Source organism: Bos taurus, chromosome 10 (assembly GCF_002263795.3).
Source record: "Bos taurus isolate L1 Dominette 01449 registration number 42190680 breed Hereford chromosome 10, ARS-UCD2.0, whole genome shotgun sequence".
NCBI classification, from domain to species: domain Eukaryota; kingdom Metazoa; phylum Chordata; class Mammalia; order Artiodactyla; family Bovidae; genus Bos; species Bos taurus.
This window is the reverse complement of record NC_037337.1, coordinates 86,793,454-86,820,952: the sequence shown is the minus strand read 5'-3', so window position 1 is coordinate 86,820,952 and position 27,499 is coordinate 86,793,454. Positions and strand designations below refer to the sequence as shown.

At 49.4% G+C, this 27,499-nt stretch overlaps 1 protein-coding gene across 4 annotated transcripts in view; it reads right to left on the bottom strand.

Annotated features, from left to right (window-relative positions):
- Positions 1 to 1,212: 1,212 nt before the first annotated feature.
- FLVCR2 (feline leukemia virus subgroup C cellular receptor family, member 2) overlaps positions 1,213 to 27,499 on the bottom strand; it is a 56,295-nt gene continuing 30,008 nt past the window's right edge. For 3 of the 4 annotated variants that reach the window (XM_024997364.2, XM_024997362.2, XM_059890283.1), the window contains exons 3-10: positions 26,033 to 26,173; positions 15,992 to 16,059; positions 14,655 to 14,758; positions 8,910 to 9,020; positions 8,022 to 8,127; positions 7,762 to 7,873; positions 7,006 to 7,061; positions 1,213 to 3,072 (exon numbers count right to left, since the gene is read on the bottom strand). In XM_024997364.2, the coding sequence (XP_024853132.1) occupies positions 2,995 to 3,072; positions 7,006 to 7,061; positions 7,762 to 7,873; positions 8,022 to 8,127; positions 8,910 to 9,020; positions 14,655 to 14,758; positions 15,992 to 16,059; positions 26,033 to 26,173 (776 nt within the window). In that variant the 3' untranslated portion in view covers positions 1,213 to 2,994. 4 annotated transcript variants of the gene reach the window in all.

Here is a 27,499-nt window from a genome sequence, read left to right as displayed (position 1 = left end):
ATGTTTCAGGCACACAGCAAGGTGATTCAATTACATATGTACATACACAGATAGTACAAATATTATTTTCAGATTATCTCCCATTATAGGTTATTACAAGATATTGACTGTAGTTCCCACTGCTATACAGCTAACCTTTGCTGCTTTTTGTGTATCTATTTTTAAAATTCAGCCTCCTCCTGGAAATCTTGCAAAGATAAGCTGTGCAGGAAAAGTGCCTGAGTTATCTCCCTGCCTCCTGGTCCTCTCTCCTGCTTCCCTACTGGGCCTCCCACCCTTTCCTGCAGCTGCCTCGGCCACGGCAAAGTCCAGAGTCCACGGAAACTGCTCTCGTTCATAGTGTGCAATCCCTTCCTCCCTTCTGCGAAGGTCACTGAGAAGTAGGGGGAGGCAGGGGTGGAGACGGTCTCAGGGGCGTGGTACCCACTCTTCCAGGTCTTCCTTCAACAGTGCATCCGGAGCCCTGACTACATGCCTGGCACTGGTCCAAGCACAGAGGAAGGAACAGTGAACACAGTGACAAGGTCCCCAAAGTGAAGTTTACAGTCCTGTGGGGAAGACAGTCGGTGGATAAACAACAATCACAACATCGTGTAAGGCAGCAAGACAGAGTGAGGTGGCAGGCAGGGGAGGCCTCTCTGGAGAGGGGATGTTTGAGCTGAAGTGAGGAAACAAGTCATACGGACATCTGCAGCCAGTGCACCCCAGACACAGGGACTGGCAGGTGCTATGGCCCTGCGCTGGGAACATGCTTGGCACATTCAAGGCACGGCAGGGAGGTCGTGTGGCTGGAGCAGAGAGACTGAACAGAACCATGGAGGACAGACGGTCAGATAGGAAGGTGGGGGCCACAGTGCATGGGGTCTTGTGGGCTCTGGTGAGGTCTGGGCTGTGGTTGAGGTAAGAAGCTAGGAGAGGGTCTGAAGTCGACTGATGTGGTTGACATGCACTGTGAAAGGATCACTCGGAATGGAAAGTTGCTGGAGCCACTGATCCGGCCTTGAGTTGCAGTCTCCACGTGGACAGACAGTAACGTCTGCAGCCTCGTCTTTAAAAACTAACCCACTGGCATGGTAACATCGATGTCTACAGAGGACCACCTTCCACAGTGTGGAGGACCGCCTCCTCTACCCCGAGCCCCCACCCCTCCAGCCTGTTCCCACCACCAAAGCCATCTCTGTCCCAACCAGTGACAAGGCAGACCACACGGAGGATATTTTATTACTTTAATACATCTGGTGTTACAAATAGAAAATACTAATTATGATTTCAAATAAAACGATGGTTTCAGTAAACATTTTGTTTATAAAATTAAGAGACTCAAGAGTAAACACTTTCTCCTTATGAAAAAGTAAGGCACCTTCATTTTCCACCTCCTTTCCACCCCTAACTCAGTCCTTGCACCAGAAGTGTGTACTTCTTCTTTTATGTACAGAGTGCTGTATACACACACACACACACACACACACACACACACACAACAGCTGCCCTCGGGCAGTGGCCCAAGCACCCAGCACCGCTCCCACGCAGGCAGCTCCAGTATGCTGAGCCCGGGGCAGTGGCCACAACAAAACAGCACAGAGGTTGTGATCACAGAGCGCAAAGCCCGTGAGAAACAACCAAAATGTCTTATTTTGAGGAGATTCTCCCCGAGCCCGTGAGCCAGACAGCAGGTGAGGCAGGAGAGGGCAGCTTGGGCTGGCTGAAAGGACATGTGTGTGTGTACGCTCACTCATGTCTGACTCTGTGACTCCATAGCCTACAGCCTGCCAGGCTCCTCTGTCCATGGGATTCCCCAGGCAAGAATACTGGAGTGAGATGCCATTTCCTGCCCCAGGAGATCTTCTCGACCCAGCGATAGGACCTGTGTCTCTTGAGTCTCCTGCATTGGCAGGCAGATTCTTTACCACTGGCGATACCTGAGAAGCCCCTGATCAAAAGGGAGTCCCTTTAAACTCAGAATATCTGAGAAAGAATTATTACTATTATAGAAGGGGGTGGCGAGAGGGGCTGGGGCTGCAAACACTGTCCCCACCAGAGGTGGACGCGCTTACCTAACCCAGCAGACCCGAGTCCCATTCACGGGCTGCCTGTCCTTCTGCCCCTTCCCCTCATCTCTCAGGAGACCTTTGGAGTTCTCAGGCGGGGAGGACCCAGCTGAGTTTGCAGTGAGGGTCACAGGCAGGAGAACACGAGCCCCTGAGTGGCGTCTGGAGGAAGGCACGGAGGTGGCAGTGATGCACACAAGGCCCTGGGCCGGGACGTCTTCTGCAGAAAAGAGCCTTTCTGTTCCCGAATCAGGCTACCAGACCCCCCAGATTCTTAGCACCACCACATCCTGAGGAGGTCAACTGTCTGAAATCGGCTTAGTCTTCTAGGTCACAGCAATGTTTTTATCAAGTTTATTGATGTTTGGTTTGATCAGCTCTGAGGAGAGAGGTTTGCAGACATTCGCAACATGAGCCAGAAGAACCTGGTCCCGGAGTCCTGAGGGGTTTGTCCTGAGGGTGTTTGCTCTCCCACAGAATGTCAGTGGTCAGTCTGGGGGCCCAAGAATGACCCTCATCCAGAGCAGCTGCTGCTCCTTAGAACTGGGCTCCTAAGGGTCTTCAGACACTAGAAAACGTTAATCTCCTGAATAAGCTTTCTTTTGGGATAATGTGCAGGCTTTGTCCCAAGGGATGGACTGGAGCAGGAAGGTGAGGCAGCAGCCAGGACTGACTCCAGGATTCTCTCTGCCTCCCCAGCTCCCAGAACCTGCAAGGGCAGGGCGGGGCCCCAACCTGTGTGGTAGAAAGGGCATCTCCCCCACGGAGACAGGGCAAGCTCTGGAGTGGGTTCCAGGAGGCAGAGGCACTATCCTACAAGACACAGATGTTCCTCCCAGTTCCCCCAGAAGCTGCTCGGTGAAGGCCGTGGGGCTGGCAAGTAGAGCTGTGCTGGCTGGAGAGGTGGGGACGGTCCGAGTCCCCCGAGTCGCTCCTCTGCCCTCTCTCAGAAATGCTCCTCCTGCACAGTGGTGGGGGCTTTGCTGCTCTTGCTGTCCTCCTCCTCCTCCCCGTCCTGGGGTTTCTACAAGACAGACAAGGAGACAGCCATTGAGGGAAGAGGCAGGGACTCCTCCCTGCTGGAGCATCTTCCTGCCCATAAGTCTGGAATCTGGGGGGAAGACCAGAGTCCCAGGCACTCAGCATCCCCCACTGAACAAGGACGAGGACAGGGGCTCCGTTCATGCACAATGCTCCCCAGACACACACACCATCACGACAGGAGCAAAGGAGGAGCGAAAAGGTCAGCCTTCCGGGACACCACAGCCTCCAGGGACCACCTCACTGTGAGTGCCACTGAGCTCCGGTCACCCTCCTCCCCTTCTGACAGCCTCGCCCCACCTGGATGGACCCCCACGTGGCTGTGGATGGGCCAGGTCTGCCCCCTCCTCAGGAGTGCTGACTACCCCAAGTCAGGGGCAGCCCCCAGGCGAGGAGCACGGTTACCATATGTGTGGAACAGACGCACAGTGAACTGTTACCAAGACAGGATGCAGTATGGCTCAAAGTATGTATATATTAATATAGCATCCCCAGAGAAGAAGAGACTTTGGCTGTTTGTCATCAGATTTCTTGGGGACGATGGCACAGAATTAGAAGGTATTCAGGGTCACGCTTGTTAGCTGGGTGGGATTTAAATATGCCCTGAAGATTATGCTCTGAGGCCCCTAAGTACTAACTGCCAACTTGGGCGTTTGTCTGCTGTTTTAGGAACACTTTGCTTCTTCCCTCAGGGGCTCATCTCGCTCCCAACAAGGCCTCGAGCACAGGCCGAGCCCCACACAGCTCTGACCATCGAGGCTGGCGGAGCACATGCAGGCCACGTCAGCTGGACAAACGGCACTTCACCCGCCATGACGCCCAGGGCAGCCCGTGGCGGAGGCAAAGCAGAGATCCAGCGTCCAGTTCTCCATCTTGCTAACTTGTCGGCACCAGCTTGGCCTCATCTCTGAGAAGCCCTCACTCAGGAGCCAGGAGCCGCCTTCAACCACTCACGCCACCTCCTGTCTCTGACACACTCATGCACACACACCCGCCTCCTTCAGCGCCATCACCTTGAAGTCACAGATAAACAGGGCTTAGTGTCTCTGGGGCCAAGAACTACCAACTGGAAGACAAATGGAAACCCAAACACAGAGTGTCATCATCAGCGTCAGTCCTGACCCACTGGAAGTTCTGGCTCTTTCTGCCAGTGACCCACCTCACTGATCAGAAAGCGCAGCTCTGGCCCGATGCGCTCCCTGCCCTGTCGTCCGCTGGGCGCTGAGACTGAAGTCCTAGGACGGTCTGCAGGTCCCTGCCACACCTGCCACCTCGGTGGGAAAATGACGGCTCCTTCACGACGCCCTCTGACAGCCCTGACTTCCCTGGGACCAGCCCCACGTGCCTCTGGCCCCCGTCCCACCAGGCCCCCCAGGTGTATCCAGGACAGCACCGTAAGCCTGCACCCACTGGCCTCCTGGCCCGACTCGCGCTGCTTCCCACAGTCCACACGCACGGGACTGAGCCCTCACCGCCTGCTGGATAACAAACCTGGTCCACGGGGACAAGGATCTGCCTGTGAGACAGGGAAATGTGGGACGACCTAAGTAGGAAACAGGAGGAAACGGACACGTGTACATGGAGACGTGGGGTTGGGGGCAGCGGTATAGAAAGGTTGTCAGACTCTCCTAAGGAAACAAGTAGAGGAGAAAATCCAGCGTGCACAAGCACATTTCTGCATCCACGGAAGACACTGGGAAATGACTAAAGTGTCACTAGGGTATCTCTGGGCACTAGGCCTACGGGCAGCCTTTACTTCCCTCTGTTTGCTTTTGCCCAGGGAAACACTGATTACAGAGTAAATACAGCAGAGTCTCATATCGCTTGACACAATGCATCACATTTCAAATTGAAAGCTTTTCATGAGTAATCCATCCTGTTATCATAGGCACCTTTTCATAGGCTCACACTATAGTCACCCAAGTGTCCCAGATCACGTGTGCTCGTCTATGGCACAGGGACAAGCCCATCTCCGTGGGGCTGCTGCTGCGCTTCTCACAGGCTCCTGAGAAGACCGCTCCTGTCTCAGGCGTTCCCTGTGCCCCGCTGAACGTCCTGTCCCAGGCGCCTCGCCCTTCACCTGCTCCTTGCTGCCACCTGCCAACTCCAGGGCGTGAGATCAGAGGACAAACGTCTCTCAGCGCACAGCCTTAAAGCACTAAACGTACCTCTCTCAGATACCATTTTTGCCTTCAATAATTGGCAAAGATTTTCAAAATGAGAAATACTCAGGGTTGGCCCCATACACTGCTAGAGCAATGTACATTAGTAGTATTGATAGTACCTTCTTTCTACAGGACAGTCTGGTAACACATGTCAAAGTCTTAACTACAGGCACAACCACTGATCCATTTCTCAAGAAAATACAGTGCTTAAGAACATGCCCAAACAGTCAGCTCCAGAACAGTAAACACAATATCATTTCTAACAACAACCAGAGACACTCTTAGTGTTCCTGGACAGGAAAGTTGTCAATCAAATCATGTCTATCCATGTGCAGTTATTAGAACACTGTGATGTCAAGTACGTTGTAAAAGACTAATGACCTGACGAAGCGCTTGCAGAAAGTACGAAAGCACGTGGAACAGGAAAGCTTGCAGAACCACAAAAGCGCGAGATTCTACTTTGGTTTAAAAAATACATACATATATCTACACATATATATGTGTACACAGACGTGTGAGTAAATGCAAAAATACAGGACCTCATCTCTAGGTGATGCTATTACACGATGCCTTTCAAATTTTGTACACTTTAAAACAAACAAAAGATTAAAAAATTTGTACATTTTGCCATATTTTAAATTTTTTCCACAAAGTATGTGTATTACCTCCGTAACAGGTTTTGGGTGTTTTGTTTTTTTTTAAGCAATATCCCACTGACTCCTGAGAGCTGAAATTCCCTTCATCCTGATTCAGATTTGATATCTAACACATTGGTTAAAGGATTCCCTGGTAGCTCCACCTGCAAAGCAGGAGACCCCAGTTCGATTCCTGGGTCGGGAAGATCCCCTGGAGAAGGGATAGGCTACACACTCCAGTATTCTTGGGCTTCTCTGGTGGCTCAGATGGTAAAGAATCCTCCCACAGTGCGGGAGACCTGGGTTCGATCCCTTCACTGGGAATATCCCCTGGAGGAGGGCATGGTAACCCACTCCAGTATCCTTGCCTGGAGAATCCCCATGGACAGAGGAGCCTGGCAGGCTACAGTCCATAGGGTTATAAAGAGTCAGACACTTTGAAGTGACTTAGTCACAAAGTGCTTGGTCACAAAGTCGGACACTGTGACTAAGCACAGCACAGCACGATGGTTAACAGAGTTCCCATCTTTCCCAATTAGAAAAGATGGGAAATACTCTTCTGTTCTTGATCTACTTCCTGGTCCTCTCCCCTTCCACCATGATCCACTCCTGCTTCCTGACTTGTACTTTTAGAGCCCTGCTGGCAACCCATTGGCTCTGGTCCCTCCCTGGCACCTCCTGAGGCCCTGCCACATGCCAGGAGAGCCACTGCCTCGGGGCCACCACCGCTATGACAGGATGAAGGAGCCAGCCCCCCACATTTCCTCTCTGTTCATGAACCCCAGGCTGAAAGGAGAGGAGCCAGGGCGTCAGGACTTGTCTCAGGACCCCGGGGTGGGTGTTGCTCGGCAGACTGTGACACAGGGACCAGCTCTGGGGACCAAAGCAGGGAGGCCAGGAGCAGAGAAGGAAGTGGCAGAAAAACCAGGAGAGGGTAGCAGAAAAGCGGGGCTGAGCCCCACGGAGGAAACCCTTTATCTCCACGTGTGTGACGCTGCGTGGCTCTCACAGCCACCAGTCCCCCTGGTGCTACCCCCATCCCCCGCTTCCCCCCAATGCCACAGCCTCAGCAAAGTCTGAGCCCACATCTCAGCCCAGCAGCTCCCACATACTCACAGTCTCAGGAATTTCTTTGTTTGCATCCTGCCTCCGGAGATCTGCCTTGATGAATGCTGAGGTTCAAGGACACAGAAGAAGGGCAACAGAAACATATCAAGCAGAGCAATGGTCAAGTTCAACCACAAGAGGGAGCCCGTACTCTCCTAAGGATCACGGATATCCCATCTCCTTCAGACCTTCCAGGGATCTGGAGGTTCCACCAGCCAGCTTGATAGAGCCTGGGAACCACTGCTGTGCCAAACAGGAAGAAGCCAGTGACAACACTGGCCTCCATGCATAGACCCCTGATATTGGCAGGGAGTTTGCACACAGTGCTCCAAGCCTCACAGCCATCTCCATTCTACAGATTAGGAAAGTGGGGCTCCCAGAGAATGGTCCACTTGCCCAAGGTCAAGGGCTATGGAGGTCAGTGTCACAGTGCAGGGTTCCAACAAGGGTCTTTTGGAAAGTCATTCCAAAAAACTGAAGCTCATTAGTTTCATTCCAAAAAAACTGAAGCTCATTCCAAAAAATTGAAGCTCATTCCAAAAAACTGAAGCTCATTCCAAAAAACTGAAGCTTCCAAAACTGAAGCTCATTCCAACAAAATATGCTACTGCCTGCCAAAGACACTTCCTCATGAACCCTCTCGTCTGCCCTGCTGCACGTGAGCCCCTTAGCTGTATGATCAGTGAGGACATTGGGTGCCAAACTGCCAACAGCGTAAACTCAGGCACAGTCAGAGCATCACTTTGTCCTGAGGCCCTGACTCACCAGTGAGCACCGCTCCAAGGGTCAGGAAGACACACAGGAAGATGTTCCCAGGCATGGTTCCATAGTTGTCGATAATCTGGCCCTGGGAGATGGTGAAGATGATCCCGAATACCTGCAAAGACACGGAGAAGACGGGAGACAGGGGCCCAGCCACGCAGCCCACGGGGAGCTGAGCTGCCTTATGCAGCACCCGCACCCGCCGAGCCCGGCAGGGAACACAGGCCCACGGCTCCAGTGCCACCACCCAACGAGAGGCCTACCTGGGCAGACACATTGAGGAGGCCAGACGACATGCCTTCTGATTCCGGGTATGTCAGCTCCACGGCAAACTCAAACCCCAGTGGGAGGTAGCCAGTCATAAAGAATCTGAAGGCCAGATCACAGAAACGAGGTGATGGAGAAATTCCAGAGCAAGGAAAAAAGGGTGCCCAGCTCTTGCCCTACAACTCCCTTTTATGTTTCTTCCCATCAAGACATGCCAGGCCCTTGAAAATCAGGCCACCCTCTAGGTGGTCATTATACACACGCACGCTCACACACCGTCACGTGTATCGTCCATAGGAAAATAAGCAAGAGGTGAAGCTGAGCAGAGATCCCTGTGGAAGGGGCTCCATTTCCTATACTTTGTCATACAATAGGTCTAGAAAATTCCAGCTCTGGTCCCTTACAACTGCACCACACTTCCTGGTGCTTTCACATCTGTTAATCCTCTCCTTCTTTCCAACAACTCCACAAGGGAGGCCACTCATCTGCAATTACGGATGAAGATACTGAGCCTCAGAGTGAGTAAGGAGGTGCCGATGATCTAATAAACAGTCGGCAACAGTGAGCTCAGGACCCACCTTTCTGATCCCCAGGCCTGTGTACTTTCTGTGACCCCATGTTGTCCTAGGCAGAGCTCATAAAGACGCTAAACATTTCCTAGACTCCCAGAGATTTATGAAGGACATAGTCCGTTCCAACAGCGTGGACGGCCTGGATGCCCGAGGCAGCCTTTTGAAGTCTTATGAGTGAACATGACCTCTGGCCATTTCCACGTGTGCAGAAGTCATGAGAGGCGGCAGATCTCTATCGCATCTTAGGATGTCAGTAGGTCTCAGAACCATGGATGGTGCTTTCCAGTTAAGCAGGTTCGAAGTACAACTTACCCCATTGCGCCAGCCGTGATGAATACTACCCACAGGTGTCCCAGGTTCAAGGTGTTTGTGTAAACCACCATGCCCACCAGAGTCATGATATAGACCACCAAAGTGGTCTCCCTACAAGCAGAGGCAATGAAGTTGAGTCATAAACTGCAGACTTTAACAGGATATTTTCCCTTCTTCCTTCCTCTTTTCCTCCACCCCACTTCTTATCTTCTGGGCAACTGCTGAGCGCTGAGCAAGCCCACGTCTGTGTGCTATTTACTCTCATAGAATTTTCTGTCTGTGAGGTTGATGGACACCGGACCAATGGTCACACTGTGCTCAGAGCTACAAAGGGTCAGACCAGGACAGTGCGAAGCCATCTTGTAGCACGTGTGTTCTCCTGCAGAAACCTCTCAGCGAGTAAACACTGCACCTGGACTGGCCACCTCCTATCCACAGGCAGGACACAGCCCTTTCCTTTTCTCCTTCCACCAGAAAAAAAAACATGGGGCTCACACCAGCTGTGGTCAGGTGGCAGTGGTCACAGGACCCAGAAGCCTATTCTGCTTGTCTGCATCGCCCCCCGGCCCCCGGACAGTGCCGGGCAGGGACCTGACTGTGAGAGTCTCTGTCGTCTCTGAGTCCTTCCTCTTGCCACCTGCACACGTGCAGCACAGCTTTTCCCACTGAATCTGAACTCCTCCACTCCTGACAGTGCAGCTGAGAGAACAGTCTCCAGCCCTGAACTAGCCCCTGATTCCAAAGCCCAAGGGAGAAAGCTGCGCCCCCTCCTGGGTGCGTGTCCCTCTGCTGGTCCCTCAGAAGGCCCATCTGTGCTGGCTTCCGTTTCAGGCTCACCCTGCCTGAGCCCCTCCACGCACCTCTCCCCCAGGTTGCCCCCCAGGACTGCTGTGGCCCTGAGTCCTGCACTGGGACCGGCTCCCTCTCCCTGTCCTCCTGACTGAGGTCAGGGACTCACAAGGCACCTCCTTGTGCACTCTGGCCACGAGCATCAGGACTCAGACCACGGAAGCTCAGAGCCTTCCCTCATCTCTGCTGAAGCCAGAAACATGGTGGGGCTGGCAGGTGTATACTGTGCTTACTAATACTGCACTTGTTGGACGCCAGAGATTCTCTTATGCACTTTACATATATTTAGTATTTCATTTAACCCTTACAAAAGCCCTGCAGGAAAAGTATGACTGATTTAAGAAAACTGAAATCATATCAAGCATCTTTTCTAATCACAAAACTGAGGTTAGAAATTAACTATGAGAATGGCTGATTCATGTTGATGTTTGAAAGAAAACAACAAAATTCTGTAAAGCAATTATCCTTCAATTAAAAAACAAGCAAATTTTTTAATGTAAAAAGGAACTTTAAAATATTTTTAAAAATCAACAATGAGAAAAAAACTACAAAAAACACAAAAACATGGAGGCTAAACAATTATCTACCAAGCAACCACTAGGTCACTGAAGAAATCAAAGTAGAAATTAAAAAAAAAGAACATCTGGAAACAAATTAACAAAAAACACAACACAAACTCTGCGGGGTACAGGAAAAGCAGTTCCAAGAGGCAAGTTTTTAGTGACACAAGCGAGTCTCAGGACACAAGGAAAATCTTTAAACAGTGTAATCCAAGGCAGTCGGCATATTCAAAGCAATTGCTGTCAGAACACTAATGGCAACTTGGCAGAATTAGAACAAATAATTCTAAAATTTGTATGGAAATACAAAAGGCCCCATATAGCCAAAGCAGTCTTGAGAAAGTATAAAACTACAGGTATCAGTTCTTCCAGATCTCACACTGTCCTCCAAAGCTACTGTAATCCAGCCAGAATGGTATTGGTATAAACAGACACCTGGATCCATGCATCCGAATAGGGACTCAGAAGTGAACCCACATGTATGTGAACCATGAGCCCATGATGAAAGAGGCAAGAACATACAGTGGGGAAAGACAGACTCTTCAACAGATGCTGTTGGAAAATTGGACAGCTATATACAAAAGAATCAAATCAACTGCTCTCTCACGCTATGCAGAAAAACAAACTCAAAATGGATTAAAGACTTAAATGTAAGATTGAAACCACAAAAATTCTAGAATAAATTTATAGGCAGTACACTGACATCAGTCTTAGTAATTTCGAGGGCCGGGGGGTGCGGGGCGGGAAATGTCTCCTCGGGCAAGGGAGCCAAAAGCGAAATCAAACAAACAGGAGAGCTTTAGCACAGGAAAGGAGACTACCAACAAAGGCAAAAGGCCATCTACTGCATGGAGAAGGTGTATCTGTAAGGAGTCAATATCCAAGCTATACAGAGATTTAATACAACTCCACATCAAAAGAAAAAAAAAACCCAAGGGAAAAGTGGGCATAGGATCCGTGCGGACATTCTTCCACAGAAGACACACAGACGGCCGAGAAGCACGTGGAAAGGGGCCCTGTGAACTGCTGGTGGGCGCTGCAAATTGGTTCAGCCACTATAGAAAACAGTACGGAGATTTCTAAAAAAAAGGTTCAAATAGAACACCCAGGGGGCTTCCCTGCTGGCCCAGTGGTAAAGAATCTACGTGCGAATGCAGGAGACATGGCTTTGATCCCTGGTCTGGGAAGATCTCACGTGGGGCAGAGAAAGAAGGCCTGTGCACCACATCAATGGAACTCTAGACCAGCAACCACTGAAGCCCAGGCACTCTAGAGACTGTGCTCCACCACAGGAGAAACCACGGCAGTGAGAAGCCCATGCACACTAGAGAACAGACTGCAAAACAACAAAGATCCAGCTCAGCCGAAATAAATGAAACCATACGCATATACATGACAAACCAGAACACTCGGATGACCCAGCAACTCCACTCCTGAGCATTCATCCCAAGAAAATGAAAACACCAATTCAAAACTATAATGTACCCCTATGTTCATTGTAACATTACATACAAAAGCCAAGATACAGAGGCAATCTAAGTGCCCACCGATAGATAAACGGATTAAAAAGATGTGGCATGCACACATACGTATTTCAGCCATAAAAAGGGAAGAACTCTTGCCATTTCCAGTGACATGTATCGACCCAAATGCTCTTGTGCTAAGTGAAATAAGTTAGAGAAATACAAATACTATATGACTTCATTGCTATGCAGAGTCTAAAACACAAAACAAATGAACAGACGTTAAGTCAGAAACAGACTCATAGATACAGAGAACACACAGATGGCTGCCAGAAGGGAGAGGGTGGGGGAGAGGAGAGGAACAGGTGAGAGAGATTAGAGGTACAAACTTACAGTTGGAAAACAGATAAATCAAAGGGCTGAAATGCACAGGGCGGGGAATACACTCCATGACTAGTAATATCCTGGTATGGGAACAGACCACAGCCAGACTTAGGGCTCATTCTGAAATTCCTAGAAATATTGAATCATTAAGTTGTGTTAAGGAACCTACTAGTGTAGTAGGTCAATAATGTCAAAAACCAAACAAGCATGCAAACTCACAGAAAAAGAGATCAGATTCGTGGGTACCAAAGGTAAGGATGGGATAGGGGAAGGGAAAATAGGAAGAAGGCAATCATAAGGTTAAAAACTTCCAGGTGTAAAATAAGTAAGGACTAAGTAATGTAATGTGGGCTTCCCTGGTAGCTCAGATAGTAAAGAATCTGCCAGCAATGTAGACTGGGTTCCAGCCTACATTGCTACCCTACATTCTACCCGGGTAGACCAGGGTTCCATCCCTGGGTCAAGAAGATCCCCTGGAGCAGGGAACGGCTACCCACTCCAGTATTCTTGCCTGGGGAATTCCATGGACAGACCATCCAGTCGTAAAAGAGTCGGACACAGCTGAGCGACCAGCACACACACCCAAGTATGTAATGTACAACATGATAAATATAATCAACATGGTATATGTTATGTATACAAGTTGTTAAGAAAATAAGTCCTAAAGGTCCTCATCATGAAACTTTTTCTATTTTTTAAATTTTGTATCCATACATGATGATGGATGTTCACTAAACTATTTGCGATGTCGATTTCACAATGTATGTAAATTAAATCATGTGCTGTATATAGATAGTTTAAGTCCATTATATCTCAATAAAACTGGTAGGAAAAAAGAAGCATATGACTATCTCCAATACGACAAATGTGGAAACTGAGCTCAGACCAGCCAAGTTACTTGTCCAAAGTCACCCAGTAGGTAAATGCAGGATTAGAAACCCATGCTCTCTCCACTCCCACACACAGGAATACTAACACACGATGGGGCTACATTTTCAGAAATGAGCAACAGCCTCTGAAGGACACCCCTCCCTCCTGGGTCTTGAGCAGCTGCTGAGGTCAGAGGGCCTTCATCTCTTCTCACCCTGCTCCCTGCATCCAGGCCCTCCCGCTGCACAACCCAGCCCCATGGACACCCATCTCCCTTGCTGACCACACAAGCTCACCTTTTTGCCGTATTTCTTTACACACGGCTTCTTCTGAAACCAGTAGCCTGTCTGCAAAACCATCCGTAGCCTCAGCCAGACATAAATGGACCTGACCATCCAATTTCCGTCTCCAAACCAAAGGGGACACACCTGGGAGCCTCAGGGAGAAGGAACAGGCACCAAAATGCCCAGATGACAGAGCTCCCCACCCTTTCTCTGCCCAAGTAGTGGAACGGAAAGAAGAATGTCCATGCTGATTGCAGGATGCAGACATCAAATGCCACTAGGAACCGTGTCAGCTAGACTCTGCAGTGTCCTCCCAGCCTTTCGCTGTCTTTTCACTGTCTTTTCTGGTTCATCTGAATCATCTGGTTGCCCATATCCTGGCCCCGCCAACATTTCAATCCCTCCTTTCTGTTGCCACAGAACAAGCCCAGGAAAAGAGATGCTGCTATTCCTTGTTCAAGGGTGGTCAGTCCTCACTACTTGAAGCAAGCAATTGGCATATGGCAGAAAGGAGGCAGTAGCCCAGCTCCACCAGCAGTAATTAAGTTCGGCCGGGCTACTCCTTGTGTCCAGCCAGGCAGCCACATCCCCAGGGAGGGCCTCAACTGGCCTTTGATGAGGGCAGCCAGAGGGAGCCCTGGTCTGACCAGAGCCTCACAGAAGCGGGTTTGTGTGCAGAGAACAGGTCTGCCGCTGTCTGTCGCCTCCAGACACTGGGAACTTTGGAGGCCTTGACAAAGCAGCCCAGAATACTGCCCTGCCCAGCACAGGACAGCCCAGGCAGCTGCCCCACTGAGCAGCATTAACTGAGCACCCAGTGGATGCGGAGCACGGGACAGACACAAATTGAGCCTCTGTTTCCAGAGCACTTTCTCCAAGGCTGGCTACTGAATCAAGGCATCTGGGTTGATTTCTAAATGCAGACTCCCCTACTGAGTTGACATCCATGAGGAGTGGGGCCCAGGGGTCTGTATTTGTAGTAAGCATCCTGGATTAGCCTGCAATCCACTAAAACCTTAGTGGCTCTTAGAAATGCACAGGGTGTTCAGGACTAAACCACATCACAGTATTTACCAATGACGTGGAAGCAACTGCAAGGTAATACACTGAAAACTGGTGGAAGCACAGAGCACCCTGGTTAACCCCAGGAGGTCCACGAGCAAGCCATGGGAATTTGGCAATGAACCTCCTCATCCCAGAGAAGACACATCTGAACTGCCTCCTTGACCACTCAGACCCCAGCTGCGGCAATCACATCCTTGCAGCCGTGTTCCTAATGAACATGTCATTTCAAAACACGGTCTCCAATTCAGTCCAAGCGGAAGAGTCACTTACTTGTAGGTTTTGGTCCTATCCAGCCAGATGCCTGAGATCACAGCCCCGAGCATTCCCGCAAGGACGATGGTCAGGCCGATTCTTCCAGCATTCACTTCTTCCCCCTGGGGAAACCATAGCCCCAAGGATCACTCAAGGATGGAACAGGACATCTGATGGGGCTCACTCACCAGGAGGCAAAGGGGTAAGGCAAGTAAGTGGGGTGCCACTGCAGCCAATTCTCAGGAAGTAGCAGAACAAGACAAGCTGTAAAAAGCTGCCAGTAATTCTAGGGGAGGAAATCCTAGAATAATTGCTCCTCCCAATATAATATAATATAATATAACCCTGGGTGCGGGTGCATGATACTGGATGCTGGGGGAAAACAAATTCTATCCTTAGAAACCAGTTTTAGGTAGATTGTTCAAAAATATAATCCTCATAGGAACGCTTTATCATTATTCTCATTTCACAGATGGAAAACTGAAATATATATACCCAAACATTTCATACTTAGGCTTTTTTTTTTTCCCAGTTATCACTGTTTGAGGTAGGAAGACATTACATATGTTTGTGTGTTTATTAAGAGCCAGATACCATGCTGAGGATTCTATATCATCATCTCATTTAATTCTCCTGCCTGCCCACCAGGAGGTTAAGAATCAATACTCCCCATTTTACAGATGAAGACATCAAGGCACACTGAAATTAGCCTACTAGCTGAAGGTCATGAGGCCTTTATTAAGTGCAGAGGCAGGATTTGAACTCAGACCTGTCAACCTCCCACACTGGAACACTCACTCCCCCATGGTGGCCCACAGTTCCCAAGCTGAGACCCTTGACCTTCCGAAAGAGGGTTGGGCCTGACATCCCAACTCCAGGATACTCAGTGTCCAGTTCCCAGTATTTAACCCTCGCTAGTTCTGGAGACATTTGCAACCTGCTTTCCGTTGAGCAACTAAGACTTTAAATCCTGCTCACATTTCACAACGTAATTGACTTTATAGGTGATTCTATGTGTATATACGTTTCCCTACTAAGTTGTCAGGCACCTTGCTGTGTACTTTACACGTATAAATCTTATGATTTACTCATCCTAAATTAGTCTTTTAAAAATATAAAATTAAATTAATCCTTCAATAAATAACTAGACTTCTTTTGCAGAAAAGAGAATGAGAGCTCAGCGATGCTAACCAGCTCTCACACCACTGAGAACCACCAGACCTGGGTCTGAGACCCAGGGCCACCTCCCTCCAAATCCTGGAGCACACACCATACCACACCGCCTCCCCAGCGCCTGCCCAGACACTAGAAATCTCCTTCTCTCTGGGACTGGTCAGCTTAGGGGACGCCCTTACCGGGTAGTGGAAGATCACCATGCGAGTCAGCAGAGTGGACAAGGCATAAAAAGCACCAGCATTCAGACCTGAAGGAAGGAGGGGAAACACAGAATTAGGGTCCCTGTCCTGGTGGGGCCATTGCTGGCTCTCCCTCCAGTGGTGAGAGAGGAAGGAGATTCTCATGCTTGTTGTCACTGAAGGTGGTGACCTCAGAGAAGAAGAAATACTCCAGAACAACTCAAGGTAACCATCGTAACCTTTTTTTAGCCACACGCCATTGCCCTCTCATCCCTTTATCCTGTCGTAAAAACACAGGCTCCAGGAAGTACGCATTACTCCTAGGTCAGATCCATCTACATCCCTCTTAAGCGCTGGCCTGGCTTAAGGGCTCAGTGAAACTACTGGACACCTTTCCACCTCCTCCTGATGACCTATGCCCCCTCCAGAATGCTCCAGACCTCTGACCCCTGACCCTTGACAACACTCCCATTCTCACCTGTTTTCACATCTCTCCAACTTTTCTTCTCAGATTCAACACCACACAGGTCTTCTATTTGAAACCAGAAAGGACCCTGAAGAACATTTAGATGACTCTCCTAATTCGTCAATTTATCCAACCAATAAATGGAATACTTAGAACATTCTGTAAGAATCAATTTCCTCAGAGGACCAAGTCATTTTGTTCAAACCATACAGCGACTTTGTAGCTAATGTGAGACTAAAAATGAATCCAAAGGAGACGGACCTCCTGCCCTCCTTTCACGACAACAATGACGGCGACGATGGTGGTGGTGATGGTGGTGATGTTGTGATGACAACAGTGGAGACGCTGGGAGCGCGGTGAGGGTGATGGACGCGGTGACGACGGTGAGATGGCAGGGGTGCTGATGGTGCTGAGGCCCACACGACACACACCGGGCATTGGGTCCACTGGAAAGGACGTAAGACGGGACACGGTGCCCGGGCAGGGCAGCCTCAGGAACCGGTGGTGATGGCTGATGGTGATGGTGGTGGTAGTGATGGCAAGAGCACGCTCTTCTGTGCTAGGTGCTTTTCTAAACAACTTACCGTCCTCATAACAATCCCAGAAAGTAGCTAACATATCCTCATTCCCATTTTATAGATAAGAAAAGGCACACACATTTAAAAAACAAATACAGAGGTCATTCTGGAAGGCCCACCAGGGGTCTTTTTAATTTCAGCTAATTTTGAGGCTCACGTGACTGCCACTGGCACACCTGGCATTAGGTCCACTTAGAAGGACGTAAGACAGGACACGGTGCCCAGGGACGGCAGCCTCGGGCGCCCCTCTTCACTGGAGCCAGTCCACAGGACCCCAGGCCACAGAGCCACTCAGAAGCCATCCTCTTTCACCCCCAAGCGGATGGCTCAGCGCAGGGAAACGTGGGCGTGGCCCCCACCCTGCCTCAGCCCCTCCCAGGAGCCACTATTGTTTGTAACTCAAGCACAGGCTTAGTTGCCAGGATCCCCATAAAGGACAGGCCCGTGAAGAGAGTCGCTGTGCTCAGAGAAACACAAAGAATGGCTTCCCAACAGGGGTGAGTAGATCGCCCAGCCCACTGCAGTTATTTTCGTGAGAAGTAAAGTCTAACCGCAGTTGACTTCCATTCTTGATCAGGTTCCCAGAGGAATGAGATACAAAATTAAGCCAAGGTCAAATTCTCCTGCAAAGTGGGGGGTCTGGTTTGCCCTCCACACCATCACATGCGTGGTAAGACGCAGGGCTGCATCGAACCCAGACTGTAGGATGCCAGGTCCTCCATCTTAAACACTCGATTTTATATCCTCACGAACTGATCGATCCTCAAAGATTCCCCCAGCTCAGCTCACTGGTAGTTTCATGCCCAGACTCTCCGAGCAGGTCACCTCAGGGATGCAGCAAGGCTGAGCTCAGTGCCCCAGACGTGCCATCAAATATCACTACAGCTGCCACACTCAGGCTCTCAGCAACCTCTTAGATAACAAGCATAGCTACACCTCACCTTCTTACCACTTACCACTCCCAGCCACTTGGAAATTCCATGCCCAGGTCAAGAGAACCCACAAGGAGACACATTCCTGAAATGGGGGGTGGGGGTGCAAGGAGGATGAAACCAGCCCCCTTCCTGCCCCTCGGTTTAACAAGGCCAGGGGGCAGAGCACACACCAGGTCAAGTTCAGCTTGGGCCCACCTGGGCTGAACAAGGAGGGCAGAATCCCCAGGTAACTGAGAAATTATCCAAGAGAACTGGGAGCAAAAAACTCTAAACACCAGCACTTTCGTGACCCCAAAACAGAGAAAGAAACAGTGCAGAGAGGGCTGATCAGGGATGGCGAGCAGCTCTGTGAGGCTCAAAGGTTTAGGAAAATCTCTTCCAGATCAACAACCCCTGGGAGCTCGTTAGAGATGCAAATCATGACCCCACCCAGACCTCCTGCTGTAGAAACTGGGAGTGGGGCTTTTGTCTGTGCTATCAAGTCCTCGAGGTAATCCTGATAAAGCTTGAGACCCACTGGTTCGGCTAGACTAGTGTTATCTACCAGTAACCATCCCTGGCTCCCAGCCAGACAGGAGATGGAGTCAGGGCTAAGGCAGGGAGGGTGTGGAGCGGGGCAGGGGTTCCCCCTGGAAGGCTGCCATTCTTTTCAATTCTTTCTACATTCCAACCCTAAAGGAATTAGAAATTTCAAATCCCTTTTGAATAAGATGGCCCTCCCCATATTGCCAAAGGTTGCCAGATACAGTTAAATGGCGAGAGTCTACTCCACTGACTTCCCTGCTGGCTCAGACGGTAAAAGCTTCTGCCTGCAATGCGGGGGCCCTGGGCTCGATCCTGGGTCGGGAAGATCTCCTGGAGAAGGAAATGGCAACCCACTCCAGTACTCTTGCCTGGAAAATCCCATGGATGGAGAAGCCTGGTAGGCTACAATCCATGGGGTCACAAAGAGTCGGACACGACTGAGCGACTTCACTTTCTTTCCACTCCACTGACCGAACCAAGGGGTCCGGCGTCCACACTGAAGGGCAGGAATGAAACTCATGCTCTGTCCTGTGCATGACTACCTCTCACAGGAATGCAGGTGACTGTGTTATATTTGAGTGTGATTGTCCCTCAACAATGTAAGCCTGCCAGGTCAGTGAAATGTGATCGCCCCTGAAAGGCCAGGTCATGCCTGTATCAGCCACCTGTGGGAGAGGTCTGGGTCCCTGAGAGGGTGGACTTTAGAAAGGCAGAAGGGACTCTGAGTTTCTGTCTTGTGTCAAGACTAAATTCTACAAATGGCAGCCTAGAGATCACTGGCATTAGAAGGCCTCAGATTTTTTAAATGCAGATTTCTGAGCTCTACCAGGACTTACTTAATTTGATTCTCCTGGAATGAAGCTAGGAATCTGCATTTTAACAACAATAAACCCCCCTCCCTTCCCCTCCCTGGGCATCTCTTAAACTCACTGAAAAGGTGACTAAATGGCCTTGGGCACAAGAAGATCACAGAGCAGGCCCAGGCTGTGAGAGGCCGGGGTTCCCATGGAAGCAGCTGGGAGGGGAAGGGGCTTCAAGAATCACCCATTACACACCCACATTAGAGGTTCTCAACTCTGCTGCATGCTAGAATCTCCTGGAATGCTTGCAAAGGCAGATTCCCAGGCCCTCGCAGACTCTCTGAATCTGACTTTGCAGAAGAGAGGCAGGGAATCCAGGCACACACCACCCACAACCCAGGGGACTCTACTATCAGGCCAGAGTGGGAAACTCTGATCCCAGATCTCATGTCTGGGTTCTGGGAACTCTGTGCTCATTTCCCTTTTGTCCTCCTGAACCTGGAGTAAACTGTTGGTTTAAAGGGCCAGCCTGACCTCAGCAAAGCTCCAGGGACTCCCAGAAGGATGTGCTACACCCTGCATCTTGACAGCATCTTGAGGGGTCACACAGCTCCTCCGAGGCCCATGTAGGGCGGTGTAAAGGCCTTGAGAGCCCCAAGGACAGGTGTCCTCGGACTCAGGTTGAGGCTGTGAGTTCAGATGCCCAACCCTGCAGATTCTTCACAAGCATAGCTTGAGTTCCAGGGAACTCAAATGGGAAGCAAAGGTTGTTATTCTTTTCTGAGGGGCCGGTTCTTAGAGAGACAAAGGAGGAGCCCAGGATGGGTGAAGGTGGAACACTCAGTCATTAGCAGAGCTGAGACCAAAAACTCAGACCTTATGTTCCTTACGTACCAACTCTGCATTCACTGGCCCATCAATCAAGGCTATTACTCCAAGACATGTGCACCCAGATCCAGCACATTTGTCCATGAAACTCTATCAACTGCTTGATTCCCAACGACATGGTCCTAGGAGTTCATAATTCAGAGGAAAATACAAACATTGTGTATCATACGGTTACGTGTGTCCTCGTCGCTCAGTCGTGTCGACTCTTTACGACCCCGTGGACTGCAGCCCACCAGGCTCCTCTGTCCACGGAATTTTCTGGACAAAAATACTGGAGTACATTGCCATTTCTTACCCCAGGGTACTCCAGAGGATCTTCCTGACGCCGGGATCAAATCCGAGTTTCCTGCATCTCCTACAGTGGCAGGCAGATTCTTTACCACTGAGCTACCTGGGAAGCCCTATACGAAATGGTTATACACACATATAATTAAAGTATGAACCATGTTCCTTTTCAAAGCTTAACCTGCAGGATTCTGGGAGGTCTCACAGCATTTAGTCGAATTTGTAGAGGGTCCTTTTTTTTTTGGTTGTGTGTGCCTTTTCAATTTGGAGCAGACTGTAGGAGAAGAAAGCAGGGATTCTTAGGCAGATTGAGTGTCAAACAGTGCCTTTACATGACCTGTAACCCTCAGAAAGACACATTAAGATTGAAACCTCATCATGCCCATGTCCCAAAGACAGTGAAGGTCAGTGAAGGCAGGTCCTGCTTCTAACCCCCAGAACTCCAGAGCCTCATCTTCAAGGAAAGCAAGCCCCAGGGAAAGGGTCTGAGGACTGAATCTGAGGAAGGACAATCCATCACTGTCACCCCTGCCAGACAGATCCAGAGGCCACTCAGGCAACTGAGGCTGAAAACAGACCCCCGTTCTGTCTCCAAGAGGCTCCCTTCAGCATGGGGAGACAAAGTGGTGTGGTTAGGAAGACAGGCTTTGGTCTCAGACAGACAGTTTATACTAAGCTCTCTTGCTTACTACTGTTTAATCACAGGCAAGGAATTAAATCAGAGCCTCAGTTTCCTTAATATGAAATGGAGCAGTTAAGCACCTAGGTCATGGATTTCTTTAGAAGATTAAATGAGATAATGCATATAAAGCACTTTACACATATAATGCATATAAAGCGCCTGACACACAGTAACGGCTTGATAACATTTTTTCCCAAATCTGTGATCAAGCCTAAGAATCATTTCCTAGTTGGCAAAGACCCTGTCACCAAGTCCAACCCTCTCTCAAGAAAATAAGGCTTGTGTTTTTCTGACTATAATGAAATGTGTGCAAACAACCAGATTAGTTCAACGCTTTCTCACTGGGATTGCCCCAGGCTTTTGAGAAAAATGTTAAGAAATTCTTTTTCTTTTTTTGAAACTGGACATTTTTAATATAATGTCATCCCTACAAACGAGATTCTCCTCCTTCCCCCACCCTTGTTGCCGCCGCAGTTTGGACTCATTTCGTAACACCTGTGTCCTTTGTCACGTGCAGCAACTGGTTTCTGCGCTACTAACTTAGTTTAGGGCTAACGATCAGGCAGAGATTTCCTTAAATACCGTAAAGCCCATAGGTCTCCCACTTTGCTGAGGACCTCTATGTATGCACTGGGATTCGCCTGTGATGCTTCAGCAGCGTGGTGCCACTTCTGCCCTAGCCTTCACTTTCCGCTTACACAGAGCTTCACGTTCAGCCAGTGTGAGACTTTAGCACTTCCCTGGGTCTGTCCTGGGCATGTGCACAGCTCTGGACATGCAGATTTCTAGACTGCTAAGAATATGTCAGAGGTTTCCAAAGCCCCCTGGTTGTCTCATTCTCCAGATTTTCCTTTCAAGATCTTTGGCCAGCCTCTTGATGACCCCAACTGGTATTGTAACCTCAGACAGTTGTGATGTTAAACAGTGACTGCTTTCAATAAATACCCTGGACATAGCGCTTTCCCACTGAGAGAACTCTGAGTCAGGTCAAATATAGGCAAATCCTCTGAATGGAACCTTTCCAGGGAAACGGAAGTCAAATAAACAGTGAGCTAGGGATGGGACTTTGTTGGGGAGGGGGGCAGGGGGGGTGTCCAAAATTGTCTGGGCCCCTCCAGTGGCTGTGAGGTTGCTAGTTTTCACAGCTATCATGTCTGGGAAGCTAGTTTTCAAGGCTACCACAGAGTCTAGAGGGGAGGATTGGAATAGGACAAGTTAAGACTCAAAGCTTGCTACTTTACCATTATTTAGCCATTTGCCTTGAACAGAGGCTCGTTGGGTTAAGCCTTTAGTCAAGAACCCTGAAATAACTGATGCTGATAATGTCTGCCAGTGTTTTTGTTTTCATGGAGGATCAGAAGATCTACTGTCCTCACTCCACCATCCCAGAAGTGTTAACGCATTTATTCTTTGTGTTATCACTTAACCAGATAGATAAGGAAGAGTATCCAGAACCCAGAGCCCAGCCCATATCAAACAGTGCTGCTCCTCGTACATTTTGGTATTTCTTACTTTCATGGGTCAGTGACCTGACCCTGCCATCAACAGCCTCTAGCACTGAAGACTGAAACCTCCGGAATGAGGCCACTGCCTGGTTAATACCACCATCACTATTCTCACCCACAGGAGATATTTATTAAGCAGTTATCTGCCCTAGAATTCCACTGCTGCTGCTGCTGCTGCTGAGTCACTTCAGTCGTGTCCGACTCTGTGCGACCCCATAGACGGCAAAAAGACCCCATAGACGGCAGACCACCAGGCCCTGCCGTCCCTGGGATTCTCCAGGCACAGGAGTGGGTTGCCATTTCCTCCTCCAATGCATGAAAGTGAAAAGTGAAAGTGAAGTCGCTCAGTCGTGTCCGATTCTTAGCGACCCCATGGGCTACAGCCTACCAGGCTCCTCCGTCCATGGGATTTTCCAGGCAAGAGTACTGGAGTGGGGTGCCATTGCCTTCTCCTAGAATTCCATGGTAGGTCTCAAATGCCCTGTTGTCAGACACAATAAGGTTTATAGCGGTTAAGGGCTGATGCACTCAAGACGTTTAATTCTAGGGAAAAGGGAAAGTTCTTAGAAGCATGGAATCCTGAGTCTGGAAAGGAACCAAAAGATCACATTTCAGTTCAGTTCAATTCAATTCAGTCTCTCAGTCGTGTCCGACTCTTTTCGACCCCATGAATTGCAGCACGCCAGGCCTCCCTGTCCATCACCAACTCCCAGAGTTCACCCAAACCCATGTCCATTGAATCGGTGACGCCATCCAGCCATCTCATCCTCTGTCGTCCCCTTCTCCGCCCACCTTCAATCTCCCCCAGCATCAGGGTCTTTTCTAATGAGGCAGTTCTTCACATCAGGTGGCCAAAGTTTCACTATCATGATTCACCATCCATCTATAGGCTGATATTCCCCACAATATCCCCACTAAAGTGTAGGCTGGTTCCACCTACACTTGAATATCTCTCAGTGGTGAGCAACTCCACTTTATCACCATTTTTATCTTTAGTTGGCCACCCTGAGAATTAGAAACTTTGTTTTGTGAATGAATGCAGAGACACACTCAGAACCGAGAAGGTGGACAGAGGAGGATTGGAGACCACAGACCTTGAAGACTGACATGGATACCTAGTGCTATTCACCTAACCGATTCATATGCCTGAAAACCAGGGGTGCCTCTCTACTGATGATACCACCTCTTAGCTAACACCTCAGCAGGCAAACACTTTAATTCAGGTAAAGGGCATTGATAAGCTTAAAATGCTAAGTTGCTACTGCTAAATTGCTTCAGTCGTGTCCGACCTTGTGCGACCCCATAGACAGCAGCCCACCAGGCTCCTCTGTCCCTGGGATTCTCCAGGCAAGAATACTGGAGTGGGTTGCCATTTCCTTCTCCAATGCATGAGAGTGAAAAGTGAAAGTGAAGTCGTTCAGTCCTGCCTGACTCTTTGAGACCCCATGGACTGCAGCCTACCAGGCTCCTTTGTCCATGGGATTTTCCAGGCAAGAGTACTGGAGTGGGTTGCCGTTCCCTGGCAAAATTCAAGGAAGGAGCACAGGCAATCATGGATCAGGCTTTGGAGTCTGACAAATCTGTGTTTGAATCTTGGCTCTGCCCTTTAAAAGCTGTGTATTCTTGAGGTATTACTTAATCTCTCTGAGTTTGTTTCCTCATCTGTTAAAATGGGAAAATGATACCACTTACCACACATTGGTGTGGTGGGAGTTAAATAAAAAATCTTGGCACATAGCAAATGTTATTACACATGGTTTCGGAGCCTAGAGAAAACCTAAGGGTATAGCCAAGTCATTGTAAAAGACCCTGATGCTGGGAAAGAGGAGGAGGAGGGGATGACAGAGGATGAAATGGTTGGATGGCATCACTGACTCGATGGACATGAGTCTGAGCAGGCTCCAGGAGACAGTGAAGGACAGAGAAGGCTGGCATGCTGCAGTCCATGGGGTTGCAAAGAGTTGGACACGACTGAGCGACTGAACAATAGCCAACTGGGATTTCACTAAGAGTAAGTCATGTCAAACCAGTCTCACATCTTTTTTCTTCTGGTTATTGAGCATGATATACTTCCAGGATTGTAATCACACCAAACTGGAGGGGTAAATGGGCAGAGTGGAGAGCACTAGAGTTGCGTGGATCTGTAAAGACACCTTTAATGGAATGCCCTGAGGTTGTGTCCTTGCCCAGGTCTAGGACAACATTACCATTAATCATTAGAAAGAAGATGCTGCAAACACCTTGCTGGAAAGGTAAGCCAATATGCCAGCAGAAAGACTGACATGTATCTTACCAAAGCCAAGAAAATTACATGAAATTTGGATGTTGTCTTCCATTCAGGTAGAAAAGAGGCCAAGTTAGAAGATGAAGGATTGGTTGGGGAATGATTCACGTAGTGAGACTCATGTAAACATCCAACCACACATTCATTCAATCACCCATCTAACAACTGCTGGAGTACCTGCTCCAGGCTACAAGTCCTCCTACTGCTGATGAACTATACAGGTAAAAAGACATAAATCTCTACTCTCAGGGAGTTCCTAGTGTGTGGGGAAAGAGATCTGGAAATGACTTGTCCTGTCTGACTCTTTGCGACCCCATGGACTGTAGCCCACCAGGCTCCTCCGACCATGGGATTTTACAGGCAAGAGTACTGGAGTGAGTTGCCATTTCCTTCTCCAAAGATGTATGGTGAAGTCGCTCAGTCATGTCCGACTCTTTGCGACCCTATGGGCTGTAGCCTACTAGGCTCCTCCATCCATGGGATTCTCCAGGCAAGAGTACTGGAGTGAGTTGCCATTGCCTTCTCCAGGAGACCTTCCCAACCCAGAGATCGAACCTGGGTCTCCCACATTGCAGGCAGATGCTTTACCCTCTGAGCCACCAGAGAAGCCCTAAAAAAGCTACAAGCTTCCCTTGTAGCTCAGTCAGTAAAGAATCTGCCTGCAGTGCAGGAGACCTGGGTTCAATCTCTGGGTTGGGAAGATCCCCTAGAGAAGGAAATGGCAACCCTCTCCAGCACTCTTGCCTGGAAAATCCCATGGACAGAGAAGCCTGTTAGGCTATGACTGAGGCTAAGCCTGGTAGGACATGACTGAGCGACTTCACTTTCTTTCTAATACTGCTTCACAGCAGACATACTGGGATGAGACTTGGAGGATCAGCAGGCATGTTGCCGGGTGACTTGACAGGGGAAGGGATGGTTAAACTTAAAGGAACAGGGAAGACTCTGAGGCACAGCTGGCTCTTCTGCTTAACCCTAAATGACGACTTTACATATACATTTGGGATCTGGAAACTGTAAGATGCACAGAAACATCAGGTCTCTTGTCTCACATGCCCAGCTCCAGTACACCCCAGACACACGTGTATCATACCATAGGTGATGACTAGCAGCACAAAGTTGAGGTTTTTGAAGAGTCGGATGATGGAACTTAAATACGAAGCATCAGTAGACGCCAAGGCATAGCTCAGGGACTGGGCCCTGCTTGGAGGATGTTTAGGCTTCTCTTTGAACACTGAAAGGAAACAAACAGAGGTCATTGCAAGTCCCCTGGTCCTACTCCTGCAGAGCTGACACACAGATAAGAGCTGACTCCCTCATCTGAGAAGGGGCTCAGACTCCAAAAGGAAATATTAATTCTTTGATTAAATCCTCTCGAGCCTCCTCTCTTGAAGCTGCATCTCACTGTCTGTGGCTGAGGGGCTGGTCCTTTGACTTCTTTTTCTTAATGACCTTTGGACAGCTGTGATCATTGGACTTTCTTCCAGGCAGTGCTCAAGGATAAAGGAGTCCTGTAATAAATGGCAAATACCAAATGGCAGAGCACTGAAGAATCCCATAGTAACCAGTGGACAGAAAGGAAGTGAGAGCTGAGGCTCTGGGATTCGTGGGCCCAGATGGGGACTCAGCCCCAGAGCTCCTCCCGGGGAAAAGGCTGGGCTGCCCATGAGAGCACAGAGCCTGGCACCAGCTGCCAATAAACACTCCCTGAGTGAGGGAAGGAGCTGCTCCTATTGCAGAGACCTAGAGTCCCTCCCTAGTTTCTCAGAGTGTGAATCGGACATCTGCCTCCTGGGAAACCAGAGGACTAACACGCGTTCCTGCAGGACTGGGGCTCTGATAGGAAGGACCTGGGAGGGACAGTGGGAAAACCATTCTCCGTACGTTCTAGTTTCAGTACAGCCGGTACAGTCCATTTCACTGCACTGACTGCTGTCCAGTTCTCTGGGGGCCAGATCAGTTTAACCAGCTGTCTGCCTTAATTGGTCCCCCAGCTGAAGCACCATCTTCACCCCCAGCCTCCATGAGAAGGCTCCTGAAAGGTCAGGAGATGGTTTCCAGTTAGAGGAAGCTTTGGAAATGAGGTTTACTTTCTTGAACATCAAAGGTCTTCCCGTTCCACCCAGATAAATCTCCAGTCCGGACTTCAGAGTCTTGCTTCTTCCTTTCCGGAAATAGTCCTGGCCAACTTCCCCCACCCGCTGGGAACCTCTCAATCATTGTCTGACCTGTTCACCTCCCCTTCTATCAGGGGAAAGAAATCAAGGCGAGAGACTTTTTTTTTTAATCTTGGCAACAATAGCTGTTTGCTCAAGGATTGGGCAACCACAAACCACAATTTGGATAAGATTTTTCAGTTCCTTACTCAGTGAGCAGTGGTCAGTGCTTGTTAGTATAATGTAAAGCAAAGAAAGGTCCCAACTCCAGGATCTCTGCAAAGGACCAGGCCCTCACCTGCTACCAACACAAGAATCTGGAGCTGAGCACATTACAATTCGAAACTTCAAGGCTGTCTGAGGATGTTCTTTCCTGTTCTCAACCACAGCTTCAAAGGAACACC